Source organism: Emydura macquarii, unplaced genomic scaffold (genome assembly GCF_026122565.2).
Source record: "Emydura macquarii macquarii isolate MOO-44397 ecotype Brisbane River unplaced genomic scaffold, CSIRO-AGI_Emac_v2 contig_527, whole genome shotgun sequence".
Classification (NCBI taxonomy): Eukaryota; Metazoa; Chordata; order Testudines; family Chelidae; genus Emydura; species Emydura macquarii.
Genome location: NW_027130664.1, coordinates 946,077 through 970,083, shown reverse-complemented (window position 1 = coordinate 970,083; position 24,007 = coordinate 946,077). Strand labels below are relative to the sequence as shown.

At 70.0% G+C, this 24,007-nt stretch overlaps 1 protein-coding gene across 1 annotated transcript; it reads left to right on the top strand.

Annotated features, from left to right (window-relative positions):
- Positions 1–2,157: 2,157 nt before the first annotated feature.
- ATP8B2 (ATPase phospholipid transporting 8B2) lies at positions 2,158–23,061 on the top strand. Its single transcript, XM_067539233.1, has 28 exons — positions 2,158–2,284; positions 5,611–5,678; positions 7,163–7,221; positions 8,339–8,452; positions 8,646–8,744; positions 9,114–9,175; positions 9,452–9,524; positions 9,896–9,966; positions 10,843–10,922; positions 11,689–11,847; positions 12,048–12,136; positions 12,641–12,837; positions 14,184–14,392; positions 14,814–14,857; positions 15,138–15,303; positions 15,429–15,617; positions 16,086–16,201; positions 16,355–16,519; positions 16,608–16,719; positions 17,045–17,150; positions 17,267–17,414; positions 18,387–18,570; positions 18,740–18,963; positions 19,691–19,774; positions 20,188–20,418; positions 20,815–20,953; positions 21,361–21,491; positions 21,920–23,061. The coding sequence occupies exons 2-28, from the start codon at positions 5,648–5,650 to the stop codon at positions 22,202–22,204; spliced, it is 3,567 nt and encodes a 1,188-aa protein (XP_067395334.1). The 5' UTR covers positions 2,158–2,284; positions 5,611–5,647; the 3' UTR covers positions 22,205–23,061.
- The last annotated feature ends 946 nt before the right edge of the window (positions 23,062–24,007 follow it).

Here is a 24,007-nt window from a genome sequence, read left to right as displayed (position 1 = left end):
GGGGGCTGGGGGCTGCCAACTAGGGCAATGGGGGAATGGTGGATCTGGGCGGCTGGGAGTGAGAGGCAGCAGCAGGACTGCACAGCCAGCATTACCCCAGGGCCTGCACGCGGGGCTCCTCGAGGGTTCGTCTTGCCTGCCCTGAGCCCAGCCCCTGCTGGGGGCTCCAGGCCCCCTCTTCCACCTGCTGGCTCAGCCTCTGCCTCCTGCCGGACCCAGCTCCCCCAGCATGGGAAGTGAAAGCCAAGGCCTCTCGTCCCCTCCCCCTCGGCCGGCCCTGCTGCTGGCTGCGTCCGTTAGCTCCCCTGCCCCACCCTTGGCAGGAGCACAGCCGGGGCGGGCAGCCAGCAAGCACCGTGCCAGCGTGCCTGGCCCCGGCCTGGCCTTTCCTGGGGTGAGTGTTCCCCACTAGAGGCCGCCACCGCCCCTCGCACACGGGCTGTGCACACAGGCGCCAGCTGCGGCATTCCTCTCCTGCCAGGGGTGCCCAGGAATGTGAGCGGAGCTGGGCTGGAGCCGAGGTCTGCGTGACTGCCCCGGACCCTGGGCTGCTTCCTCCCTGGATCCCAGGGCAGCGAATCCCAGCGGGGCTCAGGACACACAAGAGGCGCACGGGCTGAACCAGCCATCCGGCATGTAATGGGAAGCCAGGGATGGCCCCGTCCCTGTCCCCGGCTGGAAAGGGCCTCGAGGGAGCGTGGGGAGCGGAATTCCCCTGGGCGACCCGCCAGGGAGCCAGCGCCCACAGTCTGGGCAGGGAATCAGCGAGGAGAGGCACTGGCACCTCAGGCGCTGGAGTAGTCTTGCCTGCTTAGCCTGGGCCAGGCTCTGAGCTGGGGTAGGTCTAGGGGCCAGGCTGGGCCTGCGCCCGACTCTCTGTTCCCCAGGGCCGTCCCACGCGGTAGGGCTCCCATGGCGTCCGTTGCGCTGCTCTGTCCGTGCTTACGCAGCCCCGAGCACGGGGGCATCTCAGCGCACCGCCCATTATAAACCGTGGTGAATTCCAGCCCTCTGCCCATCCTCCTACGGGCTAAAGGCAGCCTCACGCAGGGAGGATAAACAGCTGCCACCCCTTGGCCGAGGCGGCTGCCCTGCAGTTAGGGACGATGTGGCTGCAGGGATGGAGCCAGGACTGGCCCATGAGGGGGCGCGGCTGGTGGAGGTCTGCGGGGCAGCCCTGCCGTGTCTGTGTTACGCCCCAGAGCGGCTGCAATCTGCGGAAGGTTGCACCCCTTGTGTCGCGGGCACTGTGCCCCGCTGTCTCTACCCGTCCCTACCGCCCGTACGGGATGTAAAATGTCACCAGCGTCCCCACACAATGCCCGGCTTCGCGGGTCCAGGCCTGGGGGAAGCGTGTGATACTGGGGGGGCCATTGAAGGTAAACGCAAAATATCGCTCAAATAGAAGCCAGGCAACGCAGCGCCAAGGTCTCTGGTCTCCAGCGAGGCGCCCGAGTCACCTTAACTCTGCCCCCAGGGCCGCCAGCCTCAGCCCCTCCTCCGACCTTGCTTGGCGTGGACTGAACGTGTGCCCCGCTGAGCATCAGCCCGGCGAGGGGTTCGCTGCCAGGGGCTAGCGGGACCCTGCTCAGGCTCACTTTCGTGCCCGCTGCACGCCCGGGGGGCTGGCAGGGAGGGCCCTGCCCTGGGATCCCAGGGCCCGATCCTGCCAGCAGCTGAGCGCCAGGCTGCAGAACTGGGCCCTGGGGGAAGGCTCGGGCAGTGCCAGAGACCTGCCCGCGGGCTTGTCAACTCCTGGCGGAGTGTCCAGGCGGACAGACAGACAGAGAGATGCCAGCGAGGCAGGGCGGGGTGGCGATGTCCCCGGGGGTGCAAGGGACGAGCTCCGAGCTTGCACCGGCTGCTGGGGCCAGGTCCCCTCCCCGGAGCCGGAGGAAGCTCGGACCCCCCCCAATCAAAGACCCACCTCGCCCCGTGTCTCTCCCCCAGGGCCGGGGCCCGGCGGCTGGCGCGGCGCGGCTCGGCTCGGCTCGGCTCGGCGCGGCGCGGCGGCCGGAGACGGTCCGGGCGGGCCGGGGAGGGGCACGGCGGGGAGGGGAGGGGACCGAGCAGGGCCCCCCCCCAGCCCGCCGGGCTCGGCCCCCTTTCATCACTTCCGCCCCTCCGCCGGGCCGGCCACGGGAGGCAGCTGCACCGGGGCAGCGGGAGCGGGGCCGCGATGGGGCCGTGACAGCGGCGGGGCCCGGCCGAGGGGGGCCGCGCTCAGCGAGCCCCGTCCGCCCCCCCGGGCTGCAGCACGGAGCGCTGGGGGCCGCGCAGCGAGGTAGGGGGCGGGGAGCGGGGCCGGCGGGTCCCGGCCCCGGGGGGGGCAGCCGCGGGCCGGGGAGGGGATGGAGAAGGGGGGGGCGCTGCGGGGGTCCCCGGGGGGGGCAGGAAGATGATGCAGGGATCGGCTCCTTGCCCCCATTGCTGCGGCGGGCGGCGCCGATGTCGGGTTTCCCCAGCCCCGCGCCGGGTGTTTGGGGGGCGCGATGCGGGCGGGGGGGGCCCGGTGCGGGCGGGGGGCCCGGCGCGGCCCGGCTCTGGCTCTGGCTCTCGCTGCGGCCGCAGCGGAATCTGCTTTCGTGTCACATCTGGCCTGGGACAGGCTCCCCCCGCCCCCCCCGCGCTGCAGGGTCCGGCCGCCCCCCCGCCCGGGAAGGAGGCAGAGACTGGGGGGCTCTAGGGACCCAGCCCCCCCCACCCTGGAAAAGGCACTGGCCGGGCCCATCTCCCCACAGGCCACACAGACCCAGCTCGAGTCCAGACCCCCCCCCCCACCGCCGAGGAGATTGTGCCCCCAGGGCCAGCAGCCGGGGTCCGAGCGTGTGCTGGGGGGTCGCACCCTGGGTCTGAATGCACCTCGTGGCCCAGCCGGGTTGGGTTTGGCTCCAAATGCGCTGGGGAAACGGGGAGGCTTTGGGGGGTACTTCCCCCCCCCCGGGAAAGGGCTGGGGCCCAGCTGAGTCCTGGGCCCCCAGATCAGCCAGCTCCCTCCCTGCCGCTCGGGGCGGTTTCGTTCAGTGTCTGTTGTGTGTCACAGTAGCACTGGGGGGGTCCTGATTGCACCAGGCGCTGCCCGGGGCCCGGCCGAGCTCTGGGGCCGCCACGTTGTGCCAGGGCCATGCAGACCCAGGGCGGCGCGTTCCCTGCCCCGAGTTCTCCCCATCCGAATGGCCCGAGCAGGAGTATTTCACAGTCGGGTTCCCGGGCCCAGAGGGCGTCAGCGACGAGTCCAAGGGCCCTCAGGGAGTCGGTGGCAAAGCCAGGAGTCTAACCCAGCTCTCTGGAGTCCCAGCCGGGTGCCCTGTCCTACATCAGCCTCCTCTGAGCAGCTGCAGCCGGGCAGGAGGCGTCTGGGGCCTTGGCCGGGGTGCTGGGAGCTGCACAGGCAGAGCGAGACGCAGGCCCCGCTTGCAGGCCGAATAGCACGACGCCAGCCCGGTTAATAACCCTCGGGGCTTACAGCCCCTAGCCCCGTTCACTCCCCGACTACCCCGCACTCCCCGCCCAGAGCCGGGAATAGACCCCGGAGCCCTAGCTCCCGTCCAGGCCTGCCTGTGCTTGGACCACTAGGCCGTGCTGCCCTTGCAAGCCACCCAGTGACTAGGGTTCTCTGCTGCGGGTAGCCCCTCCTGGGGGGGCATTCCCTGCCCTGAAGAGCCCGGCCCAGCTGCTCTTGCCAGCTGCTGCCCCAGCTCCTGTGCTCCCTGGGGGTGCTGCCTTTCTGCTAGGGGGCCAGCCCCACAGCCACCCACCTCTCCCCAGTGAGTGGGGGGAGGGGTGCCTGCTCTGTCGCGTGGCAGGAGGCCTAGGCAGAACCCCAAGGAACGGCGGCGGTGGGAAATCTCCCCAGGCTCTGACCCCCCGTAAAAGGTGAGGGGGGGGGCTCCTGCCTGCCCTGCTCACCGCCCCTGGGAATCAGAGTCCTGCAGTGCCTGGGGGCCTGGAGCGGACCCGGAAGGTTCTGTCAACACCCCTCCCCCCCACCTGGGTGTGGGCATGGGGGGTGGAGATGGGGGCTGGGTTCCACGTGGGGCCAGCTCCCTGCTCCCCTCCAGTTCATTGTGGTCTCTGCACCGACAGCCTGCGGCCCATCCCCCCTCCGCTTCCTGTCTCTGCTGCTCTCAGGTTGTGGCGTGGGAGCTGGCGTGCAGGGCCTGGCGCGCTGGCCTGCACCTCGTGGCCGTGCGCAGAGGCTGGGTTCTCCTCCCAGCCTTGCCACTGCCTGTGCAGCCACCTCAGGTGACACCCCTGGGGCCCGGGCGGGGGGCGGGGGGAGCTGGCACTGATGGAGGCCGGGAAGAGGCCATCAGGGGAGAGGGAGCCCTGGGGATGCTCCAGGAGCCGGTCGAACATGGCTGTAGCGGGCGACTCTCCGCAGCCTGGAGTCTTGGCTCGGCTGCCCGTGGCGGGGGGTCCGAGCACAGCTGGGGACACGTTGGGGCGATGGTAGCGCAGGCCTGTGCTGTGCTGCATCAGCCCCAGTCCCTGCCCCACGGGCCCTGGGTCTGACACACCCACGTGGGGCTCTGCCTGCAGCGTGTCCCGGGCGAGATCTCCGCACCGGTTCCCTGGGCTGAGTCCAGGGTCTCCAGGAGCAGCCTCCAGTGGGCCCCCTTCCCTGGACGGGTGCTCTGTGTGAGAGCTGCATGCCAAGGTTCCTGTGTGGGCATGGAGACTCCTCCTTGCAGAGTGGGCCGGCCACCTCCCCCGGCGGGAGCTACGGGCACCGCTGGCCCTGCCGCCCACACACACTGGCCTGGGCAGTGCCCTGTGTGGGGCAGCGTCGTTCCCCGTCGCCCCAGCTGCTCTATCGCCATTGCCGGGAGGCTCTGCCACGTCTGGGCCCCAAGCACCCCGTCTCCATTGGGGCCGTGGGCCGAGCCCGCCTGGCCCCGTTACCCGGCTCCCGGGTCTCTGGGGCAGGCAGGGAGGGCCAGGCCTGGGCACAAGGGTCGAGGGTTCCAGGCGTTGCACGTGCCATCGGGAAGCCTCTGTCGGCAAGGAGTGAATGGGGCTGTGCATCCGCCGCCCCCTGGCCTGGCCTGGCCTGGGCTCCCCATGGCTCGGTGCTCCCTGGTGTCCGCTCCCACGCCCTGGGGCTGCCGTGCCAGGGCCGAGCTCCCTATGGCAGGGGCCGTGTCTCCCGTCCCTGGCACCCTCCTGCTGGCGTGGGAGGTGGCCCAGCGAGCCCAGTGGCTGGACTGTGGCCTCGCTGGGCCAGAGGGGTCCGAGCTGCCCAGCCTGCTGCGGTCCCAGGGAGCAGCTCCCCCAGCCTGGGCCACCTCCACGCACCAGGGGCTCCATCGTGTGTCTGCAGCTGAGGCCACGCTGGGAGCGGGTTATCCCGCAGGGGGAGAGGCTGAGGGGGCTGCCCGTGGGAAGGGGGTGCACAGAAACTGGGGTGCATCTAGGGACTTTCTAGAAGCACAGCTGAGCTGTGGGGGCAGGGCTGGGGTAGCAGGGGCTGCGGACAGGGACCAAGGCATGGAGCGAGGTCTGTGCGTGGCAGGGAGCCACGAGGGCAGCCTGCGGGTCCTGGAGCCGTGGGGCGGGAGGGGGTCTCTGGCTCTCCTGACGTGTTTCTCTCCCCCTTCCCCTGTGCAGCGTCTCCCATGGGCCCGACTAGCCGCACGTGGGTGTCATGGAGCTGTGTGCAAAGAAACACCCCCCAGGTAAGGGGTCCTCCGCTCTGGCCCTGCTTTCCCTCTGCGCGTCCCCCCAGCCCGGGCTCTGAGCTGCTTTCACTATTCCAACGAGGCTAAAGGGACTCCTGGGGTGGGGGTGGGGGACGGGGACGTGGGGGGGACGGCTGTAGTTGGGGGAGCCAAGGTTTCTGGTGCCAATGTGGTTTCCTGGGCTCAGGCCTACGCTGCAGAAACTGCCTCCCTTCTCCCCCCTTGCCCTGTGCCTGCACTTCGGGCTGGGGGCCCTGCATGCCTGGGGGGGCTCTTGTACATCCCTTGGGGTGCAGAGTCCAACCCCCCTAATCTCTGGGGGCCACGGAGCTCCTGGACTCAGAGCTGGGACTGGAAACCAGATCGGGACTGAGACTTCCGCAGAGCTGTGTGGGGCCCAGGGCTCTGATAGTAGGGGGGCAGTGGGTCGGGATGGGGGGCGGCAGAGCCACGGTTAGGATGGGAGCATCAGTGAAGCTTCCATCTCGCTCCCAAGGGCCCCCCCCCCCCCCTGGACACGTGTCTGTTTGGGCAAGGGGTGGCGGGAAGGATTTGCTGCAGCGGTTGCTCTGGCAACACCATCCCGGCCCCATTGGCTGGTGATGGGTGGGTCTGGCCAAGCCCCTCCCGATGGGGCAGTTGGGGGGCACTGTACGCAGGGGTCCCCGGAGCCATGACCGGCCCCTTGGGGGGCAGGTGCCCACAGCGGGGCCCCGGGCAGGGGCTGCAGGTCCCACTGCATGGGGGGCAGGGCCTCCTCGGGGCGGGTCCCTGTGGGACCTAGTGGGATGGGGGGGGGTTAATGGGGCAGCCTTCAAGCGTCAGCCCCGGGGACGGGGGGCAGCGCTGCGGAGAGAGCTCGGCTACGGGTCCTGCCTCTTGGCACGGGGGCTGCAACCACCGCGCTCCAAGTTAGGGAGGCCAGACCCCCCCCGGCTGGGCTAGCAGGGGGCGGGAGTGAGGGGCACCAGCAGAGTGTGGGGGGCAGGGCTGGGATGGCACCAGGGGCGGGAGTGAGGGGCACCGGCAGAATGTGGGGGGCAGGGCTGGGATGGCAGGGGGCCGTGGGGCGGGAGTGAGGGGCACCGGCAGAGTGGGGGGGGCAGGGCTGGGATGGCAGGGGGCCGTGGGGCGGGAGTGAGGGGCACCGGAAGAGTGGGGGGGGCCGGGCTGGGATGGCAGGGGGCCGTGGGGCGGGAGTGAGGGGCACCGGCAGAACTGGGGGGGGCATGGGCCCATGTCTGCCCTGGGCTGGCATAGTGGCCCTGGGGCCGGACACGGGGCCAGGCAGGGCTGTCCCTAGGGGTTGTGGGGGACTTGGGGGCACCTGTCTCCAAGCTGGGAGCGGGCGGGACACGGGCAGCTGCCTCCCAGAACGCGTGGGCTTGCGGGGCTGGGGGCCAGCGCGGGGCTGGGGCGGTCGCCCCACTTCGCCCTACCCGAGGGACGGCTCTGGTGCCAGGCTCCGTGCTCTATTGCAGAGGAAGAAAGGCGGGTGAGGGCCAACGCCCGGGAGTACAACGAGAAGTTCCAGTACGCGGTGAGTGCCTGCTGCCCACGGGGGGGTGCGGTGAGTGCCCCCCTGTGTGGCAGAGCCCGGCTAGCAGGGGCAGGGGGCTGCGGGGCAGAGCGTCTGGGCACGACGCATGGAGATGGGTCCCTGGGGAGCCCTGGGACGGGGTTAGTGACCCACGGACGGTCTCCGGTGCCAGGCAGAGGGGCCTGTCCAAAGCTTTCCCCAGACCCCTAATTCTGCTCTCCTCTCCTGAGCAGGGTCACTGCAGAGGGGGGTCCCCCCGTGGCGGGGGCGGTGCAGGCCAGCCTGTGAAATGCCGGGCTGGGGGGACGGTGGCTGTGGGCTGCAGGTCGCCCTGCTTGTCCGTCTCCTCCGGGCAGGGGGAGGCAGCTAAAAATAGTGTTTTTTGTCCATGAGAAAGTTCTGCTGAGTCTCTATTAATAGCGCGGAGCCGCGGGCGCTGGGACGTCCCAGCCGGGGGGCTGGAGGGGTCAGGCTCTTTCCTTCCTCTCCCGTGGGTGCCCTGGTCCTGCTCTGCAAACTCCTGCTGCATTAATGGACCAGCTTCTTCCGCCAGCCCCGGGGTGGGGGGTGGCAGCGGCTCGCCTTGGCCTCCCCCCACCTTTTTTCGCTGTGGGAGGGGGCAGGGAAAGGTTATTTTTAGCTGCTCCCCAGGCCCAGCCTCTTGCGAGTCTCTGGGCTATTTCAGGACAATGGGACATGGGGGCTGGGCTGCTGCTTGGGGGCCTGGGCCGGGGGTGTCTGGTTTGGGGGATGCCCTGCCGGGTGAGCTGTCCGGGCCAGGGCGGCCGAGTGCAGGGCCAGAGTCACTTCCACAGATGCTGGTTCTACTTGTTTGCCCCGTTCCCCACCCCGGGGCTCTTGACTCCCCCACCCCCATCCTGGACAGAGGGGTAAACCGGGGCCAAGAGAGGGCAGGGACGTACCCAAGCGAATTGGAGCTGGGGCCAGAACCCAGGAGTCCGGGCTGCCAGCTCAGACAGTGGGTTTCCCCTCTGAGCCTGGGGGCGAGTGGAATTTAGGGGAGCTGTGGGGGGCCGATTTTTAGGGGGACCCCATGGTTGGTGTTGGTGGGGTACCGGGCCCGGGTCTCCCCTAATCCCACCCCATCTCTCTCCAGAGTAACTGTATCAAGACCTCCAAGTACAATATCATCACCTTCCTGCCCGTCAACCTCTTCGAGCAGTTCCAGGAGGTGGCCAACACCTATTTCCTCTTTCTCCTCATCCTGCAGGTGGGTGACAGCCCGGGGCACCATGGGGGGCTGGCCTGGGGGTCCCATCGGGAGGAAATGGGCACCCTGGGGCTCCCCGCCGAGGCTAGTGCCTTCTGCATGCACCGTCCCCCTCCAGGGGTGCCCCCGGCTGCGGGGTCCCTGGGGCGGCGATGCGGGGTGCCCTCCCTGTAACCCCCCCTCCTCCCTCCAGCTGATCCCCCAGATCTCCTCGCTGTCCTGGTTCACCACCATCGTGCCTTTGGTTCTCGTCTTAACCATCACAGCCGTCAAAGACGCCACTGACGACTACGTGAGTGTCCCGCCGCGCACGGGGCCGGCTCCGTCCCCTCCATGCGGGGGGCGGGCGCAGCATTCCCTCCAGGCGGGGGGCGGGACACGGGGGGGGGGAATAGCGCTGCTGGGAATGGAGCCTGCTGGCCAGTGCGTGGTCAGGATGGGGGGGGGGGGGCCGGCCCTGCCAAGCCAAGCAGCTGCCCCTCCCTGGTGCCCTGCCCTACCCCCGGCAGCCCCCTCCCCACCCTTCTGGCAGGGGCAGGGCGCCGGGCTCTCAGGGCTGGGGGGTGAGGCCCAGGCTGGGTGGGCGCCACAGCCCGTGTCGGGGGGGGGGGGAAGGGGCCCCTCCCTGGCTCGCTTGACACTGGTCTCTGCCTCCCTCCAGTTCCGCCATAAGAGCGACAACCAGGTGAACAACCGCCAATCTCAGGTGCTGATCAACGGAAGGTGAGTGCCGGGGACCGGCCCTGGGGGCCCTGGGGGTGTCGGGAGCAGAGTGGGGTAGTACCCCAGCTCCACGGCCCTGCCCCCCACCATCCGGCCCAGGAGTCCCTTGCGGGAGGGGCTGGCTGGGAGGAAGCCTCCTGGGGAGAAGGGGAAGGGGAAGGCCTTGGAGCAGGGGCACGGCTCAGGTAATGGGGGAGCTGTGGGGGGCTCCTGTCGCTGGGCTGGGGGCTCCTGCTCCCCCTCCCCCCTGACTCTGCTCCTGGCGCCCCCCCACAGCCTCCAGCGGGAGCAGTGGATGAACGTGCGCGTCGGAGACATCATCAAGCTGGAGAACAACCAGTTTGTGGCGGTGAGTTTGGCCCCGTGGCCGGGGAACGTCCGGACTGTCTGGGGGAGCCCGGGACCCAGAGCTGCCCCCCTGGAAGCAGGTGCGGGGCAGGCATCTCTCCCCTCGTCTGGGGTTTGGGGGGTCCTGGCCCCCCCATTGCCACCCGGAGCCCTGGGGACATGCTGGCTCCTGCTGGCTTGGCAAAGGCTCTGGGGAGCCGCTGGCAGCTGGGCACTTGGCCTGTCTGGTCTCCCCCGTGGCCCGTCCCTCTGGCCGGGGCAGTGATGCGGGACATCCGGGATGGGGAACGCAGGTGGGGCGAGGGCAGTGGAAGGCTCGGGGCAGCAGGGACCCCTCCATGCTCAGCCCCGGCCGTTCCTGTCCCCCGACAGGCTGACCTGCTGCTCCTCTCCAGCAGCGAACCCCACGGCTTGTGCTACATAGAGACGGCCGAGCTGGATGGGTAAGTGGTTCGGCTCTGCCCCGCCACGCGGGCTCTGGCCCCCCAGCGCCCAGGGGATGTGCTGATGGGGTTAAGGGTGTGGGGCCCTGTGCCAGCAGGGGCGTGGGGGGCAGGACCTGGGGCAGGGTGGTAGGTGGGGGCGTCCCAGCACCGATGCTGCGTCTGTCGGCAGGGCCGAACTGGCAGGCTCCAGTCCAGGGGCAGGCGGGGACTGGGGGGCTGGTGGGGCAGTTGCCCAGTTCGACCATCTGGGCTAAGCGCAGCCCTGAGGTGTGGGAGGGGGGGAGGGGCCTGGATTTTCCATCCCTTGTATAATCCGAGGGGCCCCGCTGAGCTGGGGGCCTCGTGCGCGGCGCTGCTGGGTCAGGGCTGGGAGTCGCCAGGAGTCGCGCTCTCAGGGCTGGCCCGGCTCACGTCCCACCCCCGGCTCCGTTCCTGGCCTGGCTGTCCCCAAAGCCAGCCTGTCGTTCCTGCAGGCCCCTGGCTGAACTCGGCTGGTTCCCGGGTCGGCCCTCGGGACGCCCTCCAGCCCCAGGGGTGGGGCTGAGCAGGGCAGGAGTGACCCGGGCAGGCCGCCCCGGCCAGGTACACGACACCCCCCTGGAGCATTGGCCCCTGGGGGCAGCCGTGCCAAGTCGAGCGAGTGGCTGCCCTGCGCCTCAGTCACAGCGAGGTTACAGGCCGTTCCCACGGCACAGCCGCAGGCCGGGACAGGGGCACCGTGCTGGGCACAGAGCAGCCCCAGCGGGAGACAGCCCCTGCCCCACAGCGCTCCCAGACCCCGGCTGGGCAGGGAATGGGGCCAGCGGAGGAAGGGCCGTCCCAGCTCCCGTTCGGTGCCCTCGCCCCGGCCCACGCCGCCTCTCCTCCTTCCAGAGAGACCAACATGAAAGTGCGCCAGGCCATTCCCGTGACCTCGGCGCTGGGGGACGTCAGCCGGCTGGCCCAGTTCGATGGTGAGTGAGGGGGCGGGATGGGGGCTCGGCAGCCCTGCGCTCGCAGCCTTTAGTTCTCTGCGTTTTCAGGACATGCTTTGTGGGGGTGACCGGGGTGAATTACTGCCCCCCCCCCACCTGTGCCCCCCGGGGAAACACTCCCCCGCCATTCGCCGCAGTCCGGCGCCCCTCAGCACGGGGCGTGTCGTCAAACCGAAGTGACACTGATCTCCCAGCGCTGGCCGTCTGGAGCCGGCGCGGTGACAAGTGACTGTCCGGCCCCCCTCGGCGTTTCTCACCCCCGGGCGGCTCCCTGCAGCGCCGGCCCCGCTGGCGCAGTCCCTCTGTCGCAGGTCGTCCTGTGCCCGGTTCTGCCCTGACGCAGCCTGTGCCGAGAGCTCCCCTGGGGTTCGTCTGTCTCCATCGGGCTCCAGCCTGACTCGGCTCCGGGCAGTGGACGCAGGCTGCGGGGGTGTCCCTTGTTCTCGCTCCCAGCTGCCCCGCAGCCCAGCTCCGCCGTCGTTTCCTGGTCACGTCTGGTCTCGCAGGCCCTGGACAATCAGCTCGTTCCTGGCTTTCGGCAGGGACCCCGCCCGGCCCCGAGGCCCAGTGCTGAGGAGATGGGGGGATCTGGGGGGACAGACCGGCCTGGGCAGATCTGTGTCCCTGGGGGCCATGCCCCAGCCCTGCCCTGCCCCCTTCCCCCGGGATCCAGCCCGGCTCCTGCCCTTCATGGCCCGGTCTGTGGTGTCAGCGCCGGCCCATGGCGGCTGTGCTCTCTCCCCAGGCGAGGTGATCTGCGAGCCCCCCAATAACAAGCTGGACAAGTTCAGCGGGACCCTGTACTGGAAGGAGAACAAATACCCGCTGAGCAACCCGAACATGCTGCTGCGGGGCTGCATGCTGCGCAACACCGAGTACTGCTTCGGCCTCGTCATCTTCGCAGGTGGGGGCGCGGGGCCCGCGGGGGGCTTGTGCTAGCGTCGGGCCCCTCCCCTTAGCGGGGCCCTTCGCCTCCTCCCCACCCTCCCGGGGCTGCTGCACCGGGCAGATTCTGTCCCCTCCTGCAGGGTCCCTCTGCGTGGGCCGGGACGGGGCCAGCGAGGTCCCGGGGAGCTCCCGGTGACGTGTTCCCAACCCCCCTAGGTCCCGACACCAAGCTGATGCAGAACAGCGGGCGGACCAAGTTCAAGAGGACCAGCATCGACCGGCTGATGAACACGCTGGTGCTCTGGGTGCGTGTGTCAGACGGGCCGGGGCTGCGGGCTCGTACCCCACGGGCAGCAGATGCCCCCGGCTGGTGGATGGGGGGAAGATCTGCAGGGAGCCTGTTGCGCTGGCTCCGTTCCCCGGCGGAGGAGCAGCGCCCCCATCCCACCGCGCCCCCTCGGCACTGCCGCACCACCAGCACGTGGCATTCCCTGGCGCCTTTAAACGTGAACGGCGCACCCCGATCCTGGGCTGGGGGGGAGGGGGTGGGCATGGTCCCAATCCTGTGTTTGCGGCTGGTCCCGATGCTGAGGGACGGGGGCGTGGTCCCAATCCTGTGTGTGCGACCAGCCCCGATCCTGGCTGGGGGGAAGGGGGGCGGGCATGGTCCCAATCCTGTGTGTGCGACCAGCCCCGATCCTGGCTGGGGGGAAGGGGGGCGGGCATGGTCCCAATCCTGCGTGTGCGGCCGGCCCCGATCCTGGCTGGGGGGGCGTTCGGTGCTCTGACCCCTGCCCTCCCTCCGGCAGATCTTCGGGTTCCTGGTGTGCATGGGGGTGATCCTGGCCATCGGCAATGGCGTCTGGGAGTACGAGGTGGGCGCCTGCTTCCAGATCTACCTGCCCTGGGACGCGGCGGTGGACAGTGCCTTCTTCTCCGGCTTCCTCTCCTTCTGGTCCTACATCATCATCCTCAACACCGTGGTGCCCATCTCGCTCTACGTCAGGTAGGGGAGAGCCTGGCCCGGGGGCTGCAGCTGCTCCTCCAGGGACACTTCTCGGGGGCAGGGGACGGGGTCACTCGTGGGGCAGAAGCCCAGATAGGGTGGGGCAGCCTGGAAAGCGGGGGAGGGGTGCACCTGGGGACTCCGGGGGGGAGCCCAAGGAAAGGGATATGTGATTGGGGGGCTCAGGGAAAGGGGGTGCATGGGGGGAATCCAGGGAATGTGGGGTGGTGGAGATGGGGAGAGGGGTGCCTAGGGCTGAAGATGGGTGGGGGGCACCGGGGAAGAGGGTGTCAGGCTGTGGGGAGGGGCACCCAGGGGAGAGCGTGCCTGGTGGATGAGGGGAGGAGAAAAGGAGATGGCTGGCTGTGTGTGGGGGGAGGGACACCGTGGGGAGGGGTGTCTTGCGGGGGTGAGGAGGAGGGGGCGCCTCTCTGTGTGTGCGGGGGGACTCAGGAGGGGATGCCTGGCTGTGGGGGAGTCGGGCGGGGCGTGTGGCTGTGGGGGGGGTTGGGGAAGGCGTGTGGCTGTGTGTGGGGCGGAGAAGGAGGGGGCGCGTGGCTGTGGGGGGGGACGAGGAGGAGGGCACTGTTGTTCTCTGGTGGAGGAAGGAGCCGGGATCTCCTAGGCCCAGAGGCTCCCCGTGCCGTGCGTTGCCTCCCTGCTGGTCCCCGCGGGGCCCGGCTTCCCGCGGCTCTGTCTGACTCAGCTGTGCCCATCTCGCCCCCCGCCCCCTCCCAGCCGCCCCCACTCTGCCCTTCTCTCTCTCTTTTAATGTCTCTCTCTTTTCGTTCCCCAGCATGGTTCTGTCCCCTTAGCCCCGAGGTAAGAACGGCCCCCCCACCCGCCCGCCCGCCCCCGAGCCGAGCCGCTCTTCCTTCCCCCTCCCCCGTGTCCTGCTGGGGGGCTGGGGGACTGGCCCGGTGAGGAGGTGGGGGCACAGGATTCCCGGGGGGGCTGTTGGTGCCGCCCCCCCATGGTCGGTGGTTCCCCCTTCCTCTTAGCCCCTCCGCTCGCAGCGCTTCCCCGCCCCCCCCCCAGATCCCGCCTCCGCGGGTCGACCACAGCGCGTGGGTCCGGGCACGGGGGGCGAGGCCCAGACACCAAGGCAGGAGGAAGTGGCGTGGTCCAGATCCTGTGCTGGGTGGGGAGCCAGGCCTCCTGGGTGGGGAGACGGGTGGAGCCGGTGTGGGGCCGGGAGCCAGGACTCCTGGGTTCCATCTGCGCTCTGCCCGGCTCCGGGGGCGCGGCGGGTGACGGCCTGGCAGCAGGCGGCAGCGAGTCGCTCCGGGGGTGGCTCCCCGTCCAGCGGCGCCGAGCCTGACGCCCCCCCTTGTCCCCGTGCGCAGCGTGGAAGTGATCCGCCTCGGCCACAGCTACTTCATCAACTGGGACAAGAAGATGTACTGCGCGCAGCGGCAGACGCCGGCCGAGGCCCGCACCACCACGCTGAACGAGGAGCTGGGCCAGGTGGAGTACCTCTTCTCCGACAAGACCGGCACCCTCACCCAGAACATCATGGTCTTCAGCAAGTGCTCCATCAACGGGCGCAGCTACGGTGAGCCGGGCCCTCGCCCCCGCCCGGGCCGCCTGCACCCCGGCTCTGTGCGCAGGGAGGTCCCAATGGGGAGGGGGGGAGCGGCTCTGCCCCCCGGCTGCTCCTGCTCGCAGCTGCTGCGAAAGGAGCTGATCTGCCTGCCCTACCCCACGGGTCCGGTGCCCTCGCTCTGCGCCCGCGTCGGGGCCTGGCGGGAGGGGGCAGCTGGACGTTGGGCGGCTCTGTCCTGGGGGGAGCGCGGCTCAAGGCGACGCCGGGCAGCCAGCAAAGCCTGGGGGGTCTCTGGGGGGTCCTGGGCAGGCCCGGGCAGAGGTTGGCGGTGGAGCGCTGGGCACCTGGTGGAGCCAGCAGCACCTGCCCCTTGCTCCCAGCCTGCGCGCCCCCCAGCCCCACGTTAACCCTTCGTCGGCTGTATTGGCAGGTGACGTCCTGGACGTGCTGGGCCACAAGGCGGAGCTGGGAGAGGTAGGAGCTGCCCCGCTGGCCCCATCCCAGTGGGGGGGAAGGTGACCGAGGTGGGCTCCTTGGGGCGGCTGGGGGCAGGGCACTGGGGGTGTCTGAATTTCAAGGGGAAGCCCCTGCCATCTGCATGGGGGCTGGGGGCATGTGGCAAAGGGGAACCCCTGCCCTGCACGCTGGGGGCGGGCGCAGGCTCCAGGCTGCCCGTGTCCGTGCCGGGGGGTGGACAGGGCCCGCTGTCCGGGTTTCCGGAGGCTGGCCCGGGGGTAACTCTCCCCCTCCCCAGAGGACAGAGCCGATCGACTTCTCCTTCAACCCGCTGGCCGACCCCCGGTTCCGGTTCTGGGACGCCAGCCTGCTGGAGGCTGTCAAGCTGGGCGACCCCCACGTGCACGAGTTCTTCCGCCTGCTGTCGCTCTGCCACACCGTCATGTCCGAGGAGAAGAGCGAAGGTGGGCTCTCGGGGGGTGGGGGGGCCTCGGCCAGCTCCCCGTGTGGGGGCAGGGGCAGCTTGAACCTTCTCCCGGGGGGGCGTCGGAGGAGGCCCAGCTCTGACCCCCTCCCGCCTGCCCCCCAGGGGAGCTGTACTACAAGGCGCAGTCCCCGGACGAGGGGGCGCTGGTCACGGCCGCCAGGAACTTCAGTTTCGTCTTCCGCTCGCGCACCCCCAAGACCATCACGGTGCAGGAGCTGGGCCAGGCCGTCACCTACCAGCTGCTGGCCATCCTGGACTTCAACAACATCCGCAAACGCATGTCGGTCATCGGTGAGCCTGGCGCGGGGCCGGCGCGGGGCCGGGGGCTGCAGGGCAGCAGGGAATGGGGCAGGCGTGGAGGGGCGGGGAACAGTGGGGAGGCGGGTGGAGGTGCTGGGCAGTGTCTGTGTCCGGGGAGGTGCAGGGGGCCCTGGTCGGCCGCAGGGACGGGGGCGGTGGCGGTGCAGGGGACCTGTCGGCTCCGTGGCACAGCGAGCTGAGCCTGGCTCTGCCCCCTTCCCGAGAGGCTCTGGGGAGCACAGGGAGGAGGCAGGGCAGGGGCACCGACCTCTGCCCCCAAAGGCAGCATCCCCGGTGATGCTCCCCTCCCCCAGCTACGGGGGCCTGTGCTTCCCCAGGCTGCCCACGGAGAAAGGAGGCACCTGGCCCCGGGCTGGGTCCCTCTCGGCCCCAGCTCCAGCCCCTGGGCTGTTCTCTGGCCGTCCTGGGCGTCACAGCCCCTTGGTGCCGCCCCTGCAGTGCGGAGTCCCGAAGGCCGGATCCGCCTGTACTGCAAAGGGGCCGACACCATCCTCCTGGAGCGGCTGCACCCGGCACACCACGAGCTGCTGAACGTCACCACGGACCACCTGAATGTGAGTGGGGTCCCGGGGCGCGCGGAGGGGCTGGGGAGCCCTGCTCCGTCGGGGGCTGGGGGACTGCAGGGCAGCCTCGGCTCGGAGAGGGGCCCCGGGTGCTGCCGTGGGGCACGGCCCGGCTCGGGAGCTGACGTGCCGGCTGCCCCGCAGGAGTACGCTGGCGAAGGGCTGCGGACGCTGGTGCTGGCCTACAAGGACCTGGAGGACGGCTACTACGCGGGCTGGGCCGAGCAGCTGCTGCGAGCCAGCACGGCCCTGGAGGGCCGCGAGGACCGGCTGGCCCGCCTGTACGAGGAGGTGGAGCGTGACATGATGGTAGGCGGGCTGGGGGCGCCGGCCGGGGCGGGCCGGGGCGATGGCGCGGGGCTGCCCAGAGTCACTGGGGTCTCCTCTCTCTGCCCAGCTGCTGGGGGCCACCGCCATTGAGGACAAGCTGCAGCAGGGGGTACCCGAAACCATCGCCATCCTCACGCTGGCCAACATCAAGATCTGGGTGCTGACGGGGGACAAGCAGGGTGAGGCTGGCTGTGTACACGGGAGCCCTGGGCTGGCACCGGGCTAAAGCAAAGCACCCAGAGCGCTCCGGCCTGGGCGGGCAGGACCCCGCGTTGGCATCCGATGGCCAGTCCTGCAATGCACCCTGGGGGAGCAAAGCCCTGGTGCCCCTGGGGGCCCCATGGGGGGGGCGATCGAGGCAGGGTTGTGTCGGGCCGCTGGGGTGAGATGGAGGGGACGTGGTCGGGGGGGTTGATCCCCTCTGGCTGTGGGTGGGCTCCCCCGGGGGCTCGAGCGGCAGCACTCGGGTGCAAGCTCCCCAGCTCAGCCCGCGTCCCCCCCCAGAGACGGCCGTGAACATCGGCTACTCCTGCAAGATGCTGACGGACGACATGACGGAGGTGTTCATCGTGACGGGCCACACCGTGCTGGAGGTGCGCCAGGAGCTCAGGTGAGGGCTGGACTGGCCAGGGGGCAGATGGGGGGCCATGAGCTGGGGCTTGGGGGGGAGGGGCAGGGTCCCTGCGCTGCCTGGGGGCGCCCGGCTGATCCCTCCCCCTCCCCCAGGAAAGCCCGGGAGAAGATGATGGACTCCTCGCGCTCCGTGGGCAACGGCTTCTCCTGCCAAGAGAAACTGGCCTCGTCCTCCCGGCTCTCCTCGGTGCTGGAGGCCATCGCGGGCGAGTTCGCCCTGGTCATCAACGGGCACAGCCTGGTAAGGGGCCGGGGGCTGCCGCTCGGGGAAGGGGGTGGGATCACTGAGGGGACGGGGCAGGATTTGCAAACTCCCCTCTCCCCTCCCCGCCGCACCGACTCCCCTCAGTCCCCACCCGCAGCCCCCCGCTCTTCTGGCCCCGGGTTCCCCCTACCGCGCGCCCAGTTCTGCCAGCGTCCCCTGTGACGACGTGGAGATGTTCTTGATGTGTTCTCGGAGTGCTGTGCGTGCCTCGGTTTCCCCTGTGTGTTACTCCTGTGTTCGGGGGTGGGCCCAGGGGGTGTGAGCGCTGCAGAGGCCGCTAGAGGGCGGGTGGGCCTTTCTCCGTCTCGCTGCATGTACACAGAGGGTGGCCGGGAGCCGCTGCCCTCGGGCCAAACAGCTGCGAGGAGTCGCAGACCAAGACTGTGCTGGGCAAGGCGACGGGGGGGGGGTGGGGGGGGTGGTGGTGGTGATGTGATCTCGGGAGCAGAGCCCAGGAATGGGGCTCTGGATCGGGAGCTCCCTCGGCCGGTCATTGCTGTCACTTTCCGGTTTGCGCCGTGTCCCTGAGAGCTGCTAACCCTGCAGAGCTCCACGCTGCTGGGAATCGCTTCTGACTGCAAGGCGGGGCGCCTGGCCCCACTGGGGGTGTGTAAGGGCTCCCCATCCGGGGGGACGTGCTGCCGGGAGCTCCAAGGCCAGATTCAGCAAGCGGCTGCACCGGTGTGAGGGGCCATGGGGGAGGCGAGAGTCTTGTCGGGTTTCAGCCCAGGCCCCGTTCCCGTGGGACTCCATCACACCTCCCACTCCGCAGCGCCTGGACCCTCTGCCCTCGCTCAGCGCTGTCTGCTGTCCCTGACCGGACGGCCGATTGCCCCAAACTCTGGGTGTCTCTGCTGGGGCCCAGGCTGAGCCCCAGAGCCCCCCTCCCGCGTGTGCAGCAGGGCTGGGTCCCGCGCCCCGCTGACCTGTCCGTGCCCCTCCCCACAGGCCCACGCGCTGGAGGCGGACATGGAGCTGGAGTTCCTGGAGACGGCCTGCGCCTGCAAAGCCGTGATCTGCTGCCGCGTGACGCCGCTGCAGAAGGCGCAGGTGGTGGAGCTGGTGAAGAAGTACAAGAAGGCCGTGACGCTGGCCATCGGGGACGGGGCCAACGACGTCAGCATGATCAAGAGTGAGCGCAGGGCGCGCCGGGCCGGGGCTGGGTCCCCGCCTGAGCTCGGGGTCAGCTGGGGCAGGGCGGGGCGGGGCCGGACCGGTCGCTGAGGCGGCTGGGCGGCGTCTGCTGCATCCCAGGGGTGGCCTGAGTGCTCGGCCGACCCTGACATCTCTTCCCTCCACAGCTGCCCACATCGGGGTGGGCATCAGCGGGCAGGAGGGCATCCAGGCCGTGCTGGCCTCCGACTATTCCTTCTCCCAGTTCAAGTTCCTGCAGCGTCTCCTGCTGGTGCACGGCCGCTGGTCCTACCTGCGCATGTGCAAGTTCCTCTGCTACTTCTTCTACAAGAACTTCGCCTTCACCATGGTCCACTTCTGGTTCGGCTTCTTCTGCGGCTTCTCGGCCCAGGTGCAGTGCAGGCCGCGGGCCCAGGGCCCATAGCTCTAGGGAGGCAGGCTGGTGCTGCCGCTGGCTGGGGAGAAGGGGGACCCGGGGCCGTGGGGCTTCCGGTACGGTCTGGGGCCGGCTGTGGGGCGGGCGGCTCCGCTGTGGCGGGTGCCGCGTGGGCACAGGGAGGGATGGCCCCTGCCATGGAGAGCTCGGTGTGCAGGGTGGCCATGGGGGCATGGGCCGGGGCCTCGGGCGCCCAGCCTCTTCTGTGGAACCAGCCTCCGCGTGGCGCCAGGACTGGGGCTGGGGGGGTCTGGGATCCTGGCCCAGCTCTGCCACTGCTCTGCCAGGTGACCTTGGGCCAGTCCCTGCCCCTCCCTGTGCCTCAGTGCCCCCATCTGTGGAATGGGGCCCGTGGCACTGACCTCTCGGGGCAGTGCTCGGTGCAGGTGAGAAGCCCTGCAGAGCTGGGGTCACGGGGCAGGGCAGGCCCAGGGAAGCTCCTTGCTGGCCACCTGTCTGGGGCTGGTTCGTCATCGGGGCAGAGAGAACCCGGCTGGGTCCTTCCGCACTTGGGGATGGCTGGAGTGGGGGAGCCTGACTGGCTGGGGGAGCGTGGGGGGAGCACGTATCTGGCTGGGGGAGTGCGTCTCTCTCCAAGGCAGGGGTGGCGAGCGGCTGCTCCACCCCGGCGGGCAGGGGGCAGGGTGTTTGCCCCGCCCGCCCTGAGCCCCCTCTCTCGCAGACGGTCTACGACCAGTACTTCATCACCCTGTACAACATCGTCTACACCTCGCTGCCCGTGCTCGCCATGGGAGTGTTCGACCAGGTACGTCTCCCCGATGGGTGGGGCGGGGGCAGGGTGGATCCCCCCCTCCCGTGAGATCTGCCCCTGCTGGGGGCAGGGTGAGGGAGTGGCTTGGGGGGCCCAGCCTGTCTCCTGTGCTCACGGAGCCTGAGATTGCCGCAGGGAGCCCCCCCCTCCTCCGCAGGGTTTCTGGGGCAGCTGCGTCTGCAGGGCAAGATCCCGAGCGCTGGCTCCCGGGCATGGGGCTGCCCCGTCTCTGGGCACCACAGGGCCCTCCCCAGCCAGGTGGTCTGAGGGCCAGTCTCCCCCTCCCCCATGACTTGTCTGCCCCACTGGGACCCCTCGGGGGGCTCGGGCCGGGCCGGGTGGGGGCTGCTCCCGCGGCTGGGGCCAGCCCGAGAGCCAGCGGCTCAGTGCCGGCCGTGCCCGCCCAGGACGTGACGGAGCAGCGCAGCATGGAGCACCCCAAACTCTACGAGCCTGGCCAGCTCAACCTGCTCTTCAACAAGCGGGAGTTCTTCATCTGCATCGCCCAGGGCATCTACACCTCCGTGCTCCTCTTCTTCCTCCCCTACGGCGCCTTCGCCGACGCCGCCCGCGGGGCCGACTACCAGTCCTTCGCCGTCACCGTGGCAACCTCCCTGGTGATCGTCGTCAGCGTGCAGGTGGGCCAGGCCCCTGGCTAGCCCGGGCTGTAGGGGCTGGTCCCTGGGTGGTGGGGCTCTGGGACCCAACGGGCTGGGCCAGCGTCCTGTCTCAGCGCAGGGGCCCGGACTCGATGGCCGGTCAGGGCCCGTCCAGCCTGACGTTTCTGGTGTGCCCCGTCTGGGCTCACGTAGCCCAGAAAGTGAAGAAGCCTGGATCTAAACTGGTGAGCAGTCGTCGTGCCCCACCCCAGAGGTGGCTGCATCTTGGCGCTGAGCAACGGGCGCGGAGCTCAGCCCTGGGAGGGGCGGTGGGCCTGTGTGAAGTGGTTTGTGGCGCTGGGGGACTGAGGGCACAGCCCCGTCCGTGGCTCCCTGCCTCTGTGCTGCCCCCTGAGCTCTCCCCTCTTCCCCCAGATCGGGCTGGACACAGGCTTCTGGACGGCCATCAACCACTTCTTCATCTGGGGCAGCCTGGCCGTCTACTTCGCCATCCTGTTTGCCATGCACAGCGATGGCCTCTTCCAGATGTTCCCCAACCAGTTCCGCTTCGTGGGTGAGTCCCAGCTGCTGATGCCGCGGGCAGAGAGCCGGCGGGCCCCCCGGGCCCCGTGAGGCCAGCCAGCGCCCCGCGCCCCACACTGCAGAGGAAGGTGAAACCCCCCAATCTGACCGGGAGGGAAATTCCCTCCTGACCCCACTGGGGGATGGGATCCTATACCAGAGGACCCCCCACCTGAAATGCAGAGACGCCACAAGGGCCGGTTTCTAGGGGGGCAGTGGCATGGGGAGCCCCCCCTTTCCCAATCAGCGCTGTCTGTGAACTCTGCTGCTCCCCCAGCACCGCCATCGTGTCCCAGAGCCTGGTGACAGCCTCCTTTCTCGGCTCTTGTTCTTGCTCCCCCCATGTCGGGGCTGCCCCCACCTGCCTTGCTCTCAGGTCTCTCCCCCTCTCCCTGCCAGGTAATGCCCAGAACACGCTGGCCCAGCCTGCCGTCTGGCTCACCATCACCCTCACCACCGTGGTCTGCATCATGCCGGTCGTGGCCTTCCGATTCCTTAAGCTGGACCTGAAGCCGGAGCTCTCGGACACGGTGAGCAGACGCAGCGAGCCGGGCCCCGCCTCTCCCCTCGCACGGCGCGCGCCCCCCGCGCCCCACGGCTGCCCCCCTGAGCAGCGCCAGGGAGCGTCCACTCGGCCGGGCCGGGGGAGGGATTCTCTGACGCTCACGGGTGCTGCCCCTTCCCAGGGGCCATGGGCCCCGCCTGGGGAGAGCTGGCCGTGCCCACAGGGATCTTGCAGTGGGGCAGGGCCAGCCCCACCTCGCCCAGGTTACTGCACCTGCACTGGAACATCTGGAGCAGCCTGGGGGGCTGGACGGGGGGTTCCGGGCAGGCTGCCAAGTCTCTCTTCACCCCCCCTTCGCCCTGGCTGGGCCTTTGCCCCTCCCTGACCCGCCGTCACCCGGGGGCTGTGGCGCCGGCCGCTTTGGCGGGGCTCCTAGCTGTGCCGTCCCCGCAGGTGCGCTACACCCAGCTGGTGCGGAAGAAGCAGCGGGCGCAGCACCGCTGCCTGCGGCGAGTGGGGCGCTCCGGCTCGCGCCGCTCCGGCTACGCCTTCTCCCACCAGGAGGGCTTCGGCGAGCTCATCATGTCGGGCAAGAACATGCGGCTCAGCTCGCTGGCGCTCTCCAGCTTCGCCGCCCGCTCCAGCACCAGCTGGATGGAGACCCTGCGCAAGAAGAAAGGAGGCGACAGCAGCGCCAGCAGCCCCAGCGGGGGGGCCGACAAGCCGCTCAAGGTGTGAGGCGGGGGGGCTGCGACTCTCACCCCCGCCAGGGGCTGGACAGCTCGGGGGGGGCATCGCCCACGGGCCAGCCCGGCGGCGCCCCCTCCCCTGCCCCCGCGGATCGTGACTGGCTACACTCCAGAGCCCCCCAGGGCAGGGAGCCGGGGCGCCCCCGGGGGGGCCGTCCAGGTGCTGAGCTTTGGAGGCGGAGTCGGGACCACAACCACCCATGTAACCAAAAACCCCGGACGGATGGACGGACGGATGGACAGGTAGCGCCGGCCCTGGCGCCCCTGCCCGGAGCCCGCCCGCAGAGGCTCCTACGGAGTCTTTTATCGGCACGCCCCCCCCCCCCCGCCCGCCGTGTGCAGCTGCCCTGAGTCACACGCGAATGTATCACGCTGGAGACACGGGCAGGGCTGGGCCTGGCAGCGCGGCCCCGCCCCGCCCCCCACCAGTGTCTTTTTTATATATACATAAAATGAAAAAACCGAGAAGAGCCGCCCCCCCCCCCCCATTTACACAATGACTCTTCTCTGTCCCTGTTGGCACCAGCTGGACCTGGCGGGGCCGCGCCTGGGCCCTGGGCGGAGAGGGGCGCGGAAACGCTCCCCGTGCCGGCAGCTTCGCCCCAGCTACACGGGCCCCCCAGGAGGGCGGCTGCCATCCAGGCCTGGACTGGGCTGGGGCAGGCGGGCGTGCGCTGGGTGAGGATGCCATGGCACAGAGGGGCTATGGCTCCTGTCCCTCTCCGGGGCGGGGCAGGCGCTGCGGCCAGGCCAGGCCTTCCTCCAGCCCCGGCTGCTTAATTGTTTATTTTTACACACGTGGTGAAACCGTCTGTGGCTGGGCGGAGGCCTGCCTCCCCCCCCCCCCCCCCCCCCCCCGGGTGCTGCGGCCAGTCGGTGCCCGTGGGCTGTGGCGGTCCCGCAGGGGGAAAAGATGGGGCCAGAAGGAGCCGTTCTAGGACCATGCTGGGAAGGGCGAGGAAAGCCCCAGTGTCTGACCTGAGCCAGGCTCCGGGGGCATGGCCACGGGGCTCTTGGCTGGGCCGCTAGTTCTGTCCCCCACCTCCTCCCCAGCTGGTGGAGCTTGGCTCTGGGGTTCCCAGCCGCAGGCTCATGCATGGCCTGGCAGCGACCTCTGGCCAGGCCCTGGTAGCAGCCCAGTGGACGGATTCGAAAGGGGAACCAGCCCCCAGACTCCTTCCTTCGCTGCGTGAGGGAGGCTTAGGCAACGGCCAGGCCCCTGGGTTCAGCTGTGTTGACGGGCTGATTGTGATTCACTCCCACGCCTTGGGGCGCCTTTCGCAATGGCCTGGGTGTTCTGGGCTGTTTCCCTTCCCCTCTGTGCCGGGCAGTTCCGGGGGGCAGCGGGAAGGCTCCCCTGCCGCTCCGCGTCTGCAGCATGCTTCCCGTCCAGGCTGCCCTGGGGAAGCGCCTGTCCCCCTGGCAGATGACAGCCCTCCTCTTGCACACTTGTTCGTAGCTCACCTCCGCACGCTTCTTGTGGCGCATTCCTCGTGTTCTGTGCGTGGCCCTTGCACACCAGTACCACCCCCTGGCGTGCCTGGCGCATGCTGCCGGGCATGGCTCGCTGCTGGCTGTGCCCCCAGCTGCTCTGGAGCCGGAGAGCTTGGGGGGCCCCTTGGGATGTTGAGTGGCTCTGGCTCCCCCGGGGCAGCCCCAGCTGGCCCCACTCTTGGGGTGGTCGAGGCCTCCCCTGCTGTGACCCAGAGGCTGCAGGAGAGGAGGTCGGAGGCCCTGTGCCGTGGGCACATTTGAAGGCCCCAGGGCCCACAGATCAGGTGCCAACCCCAGC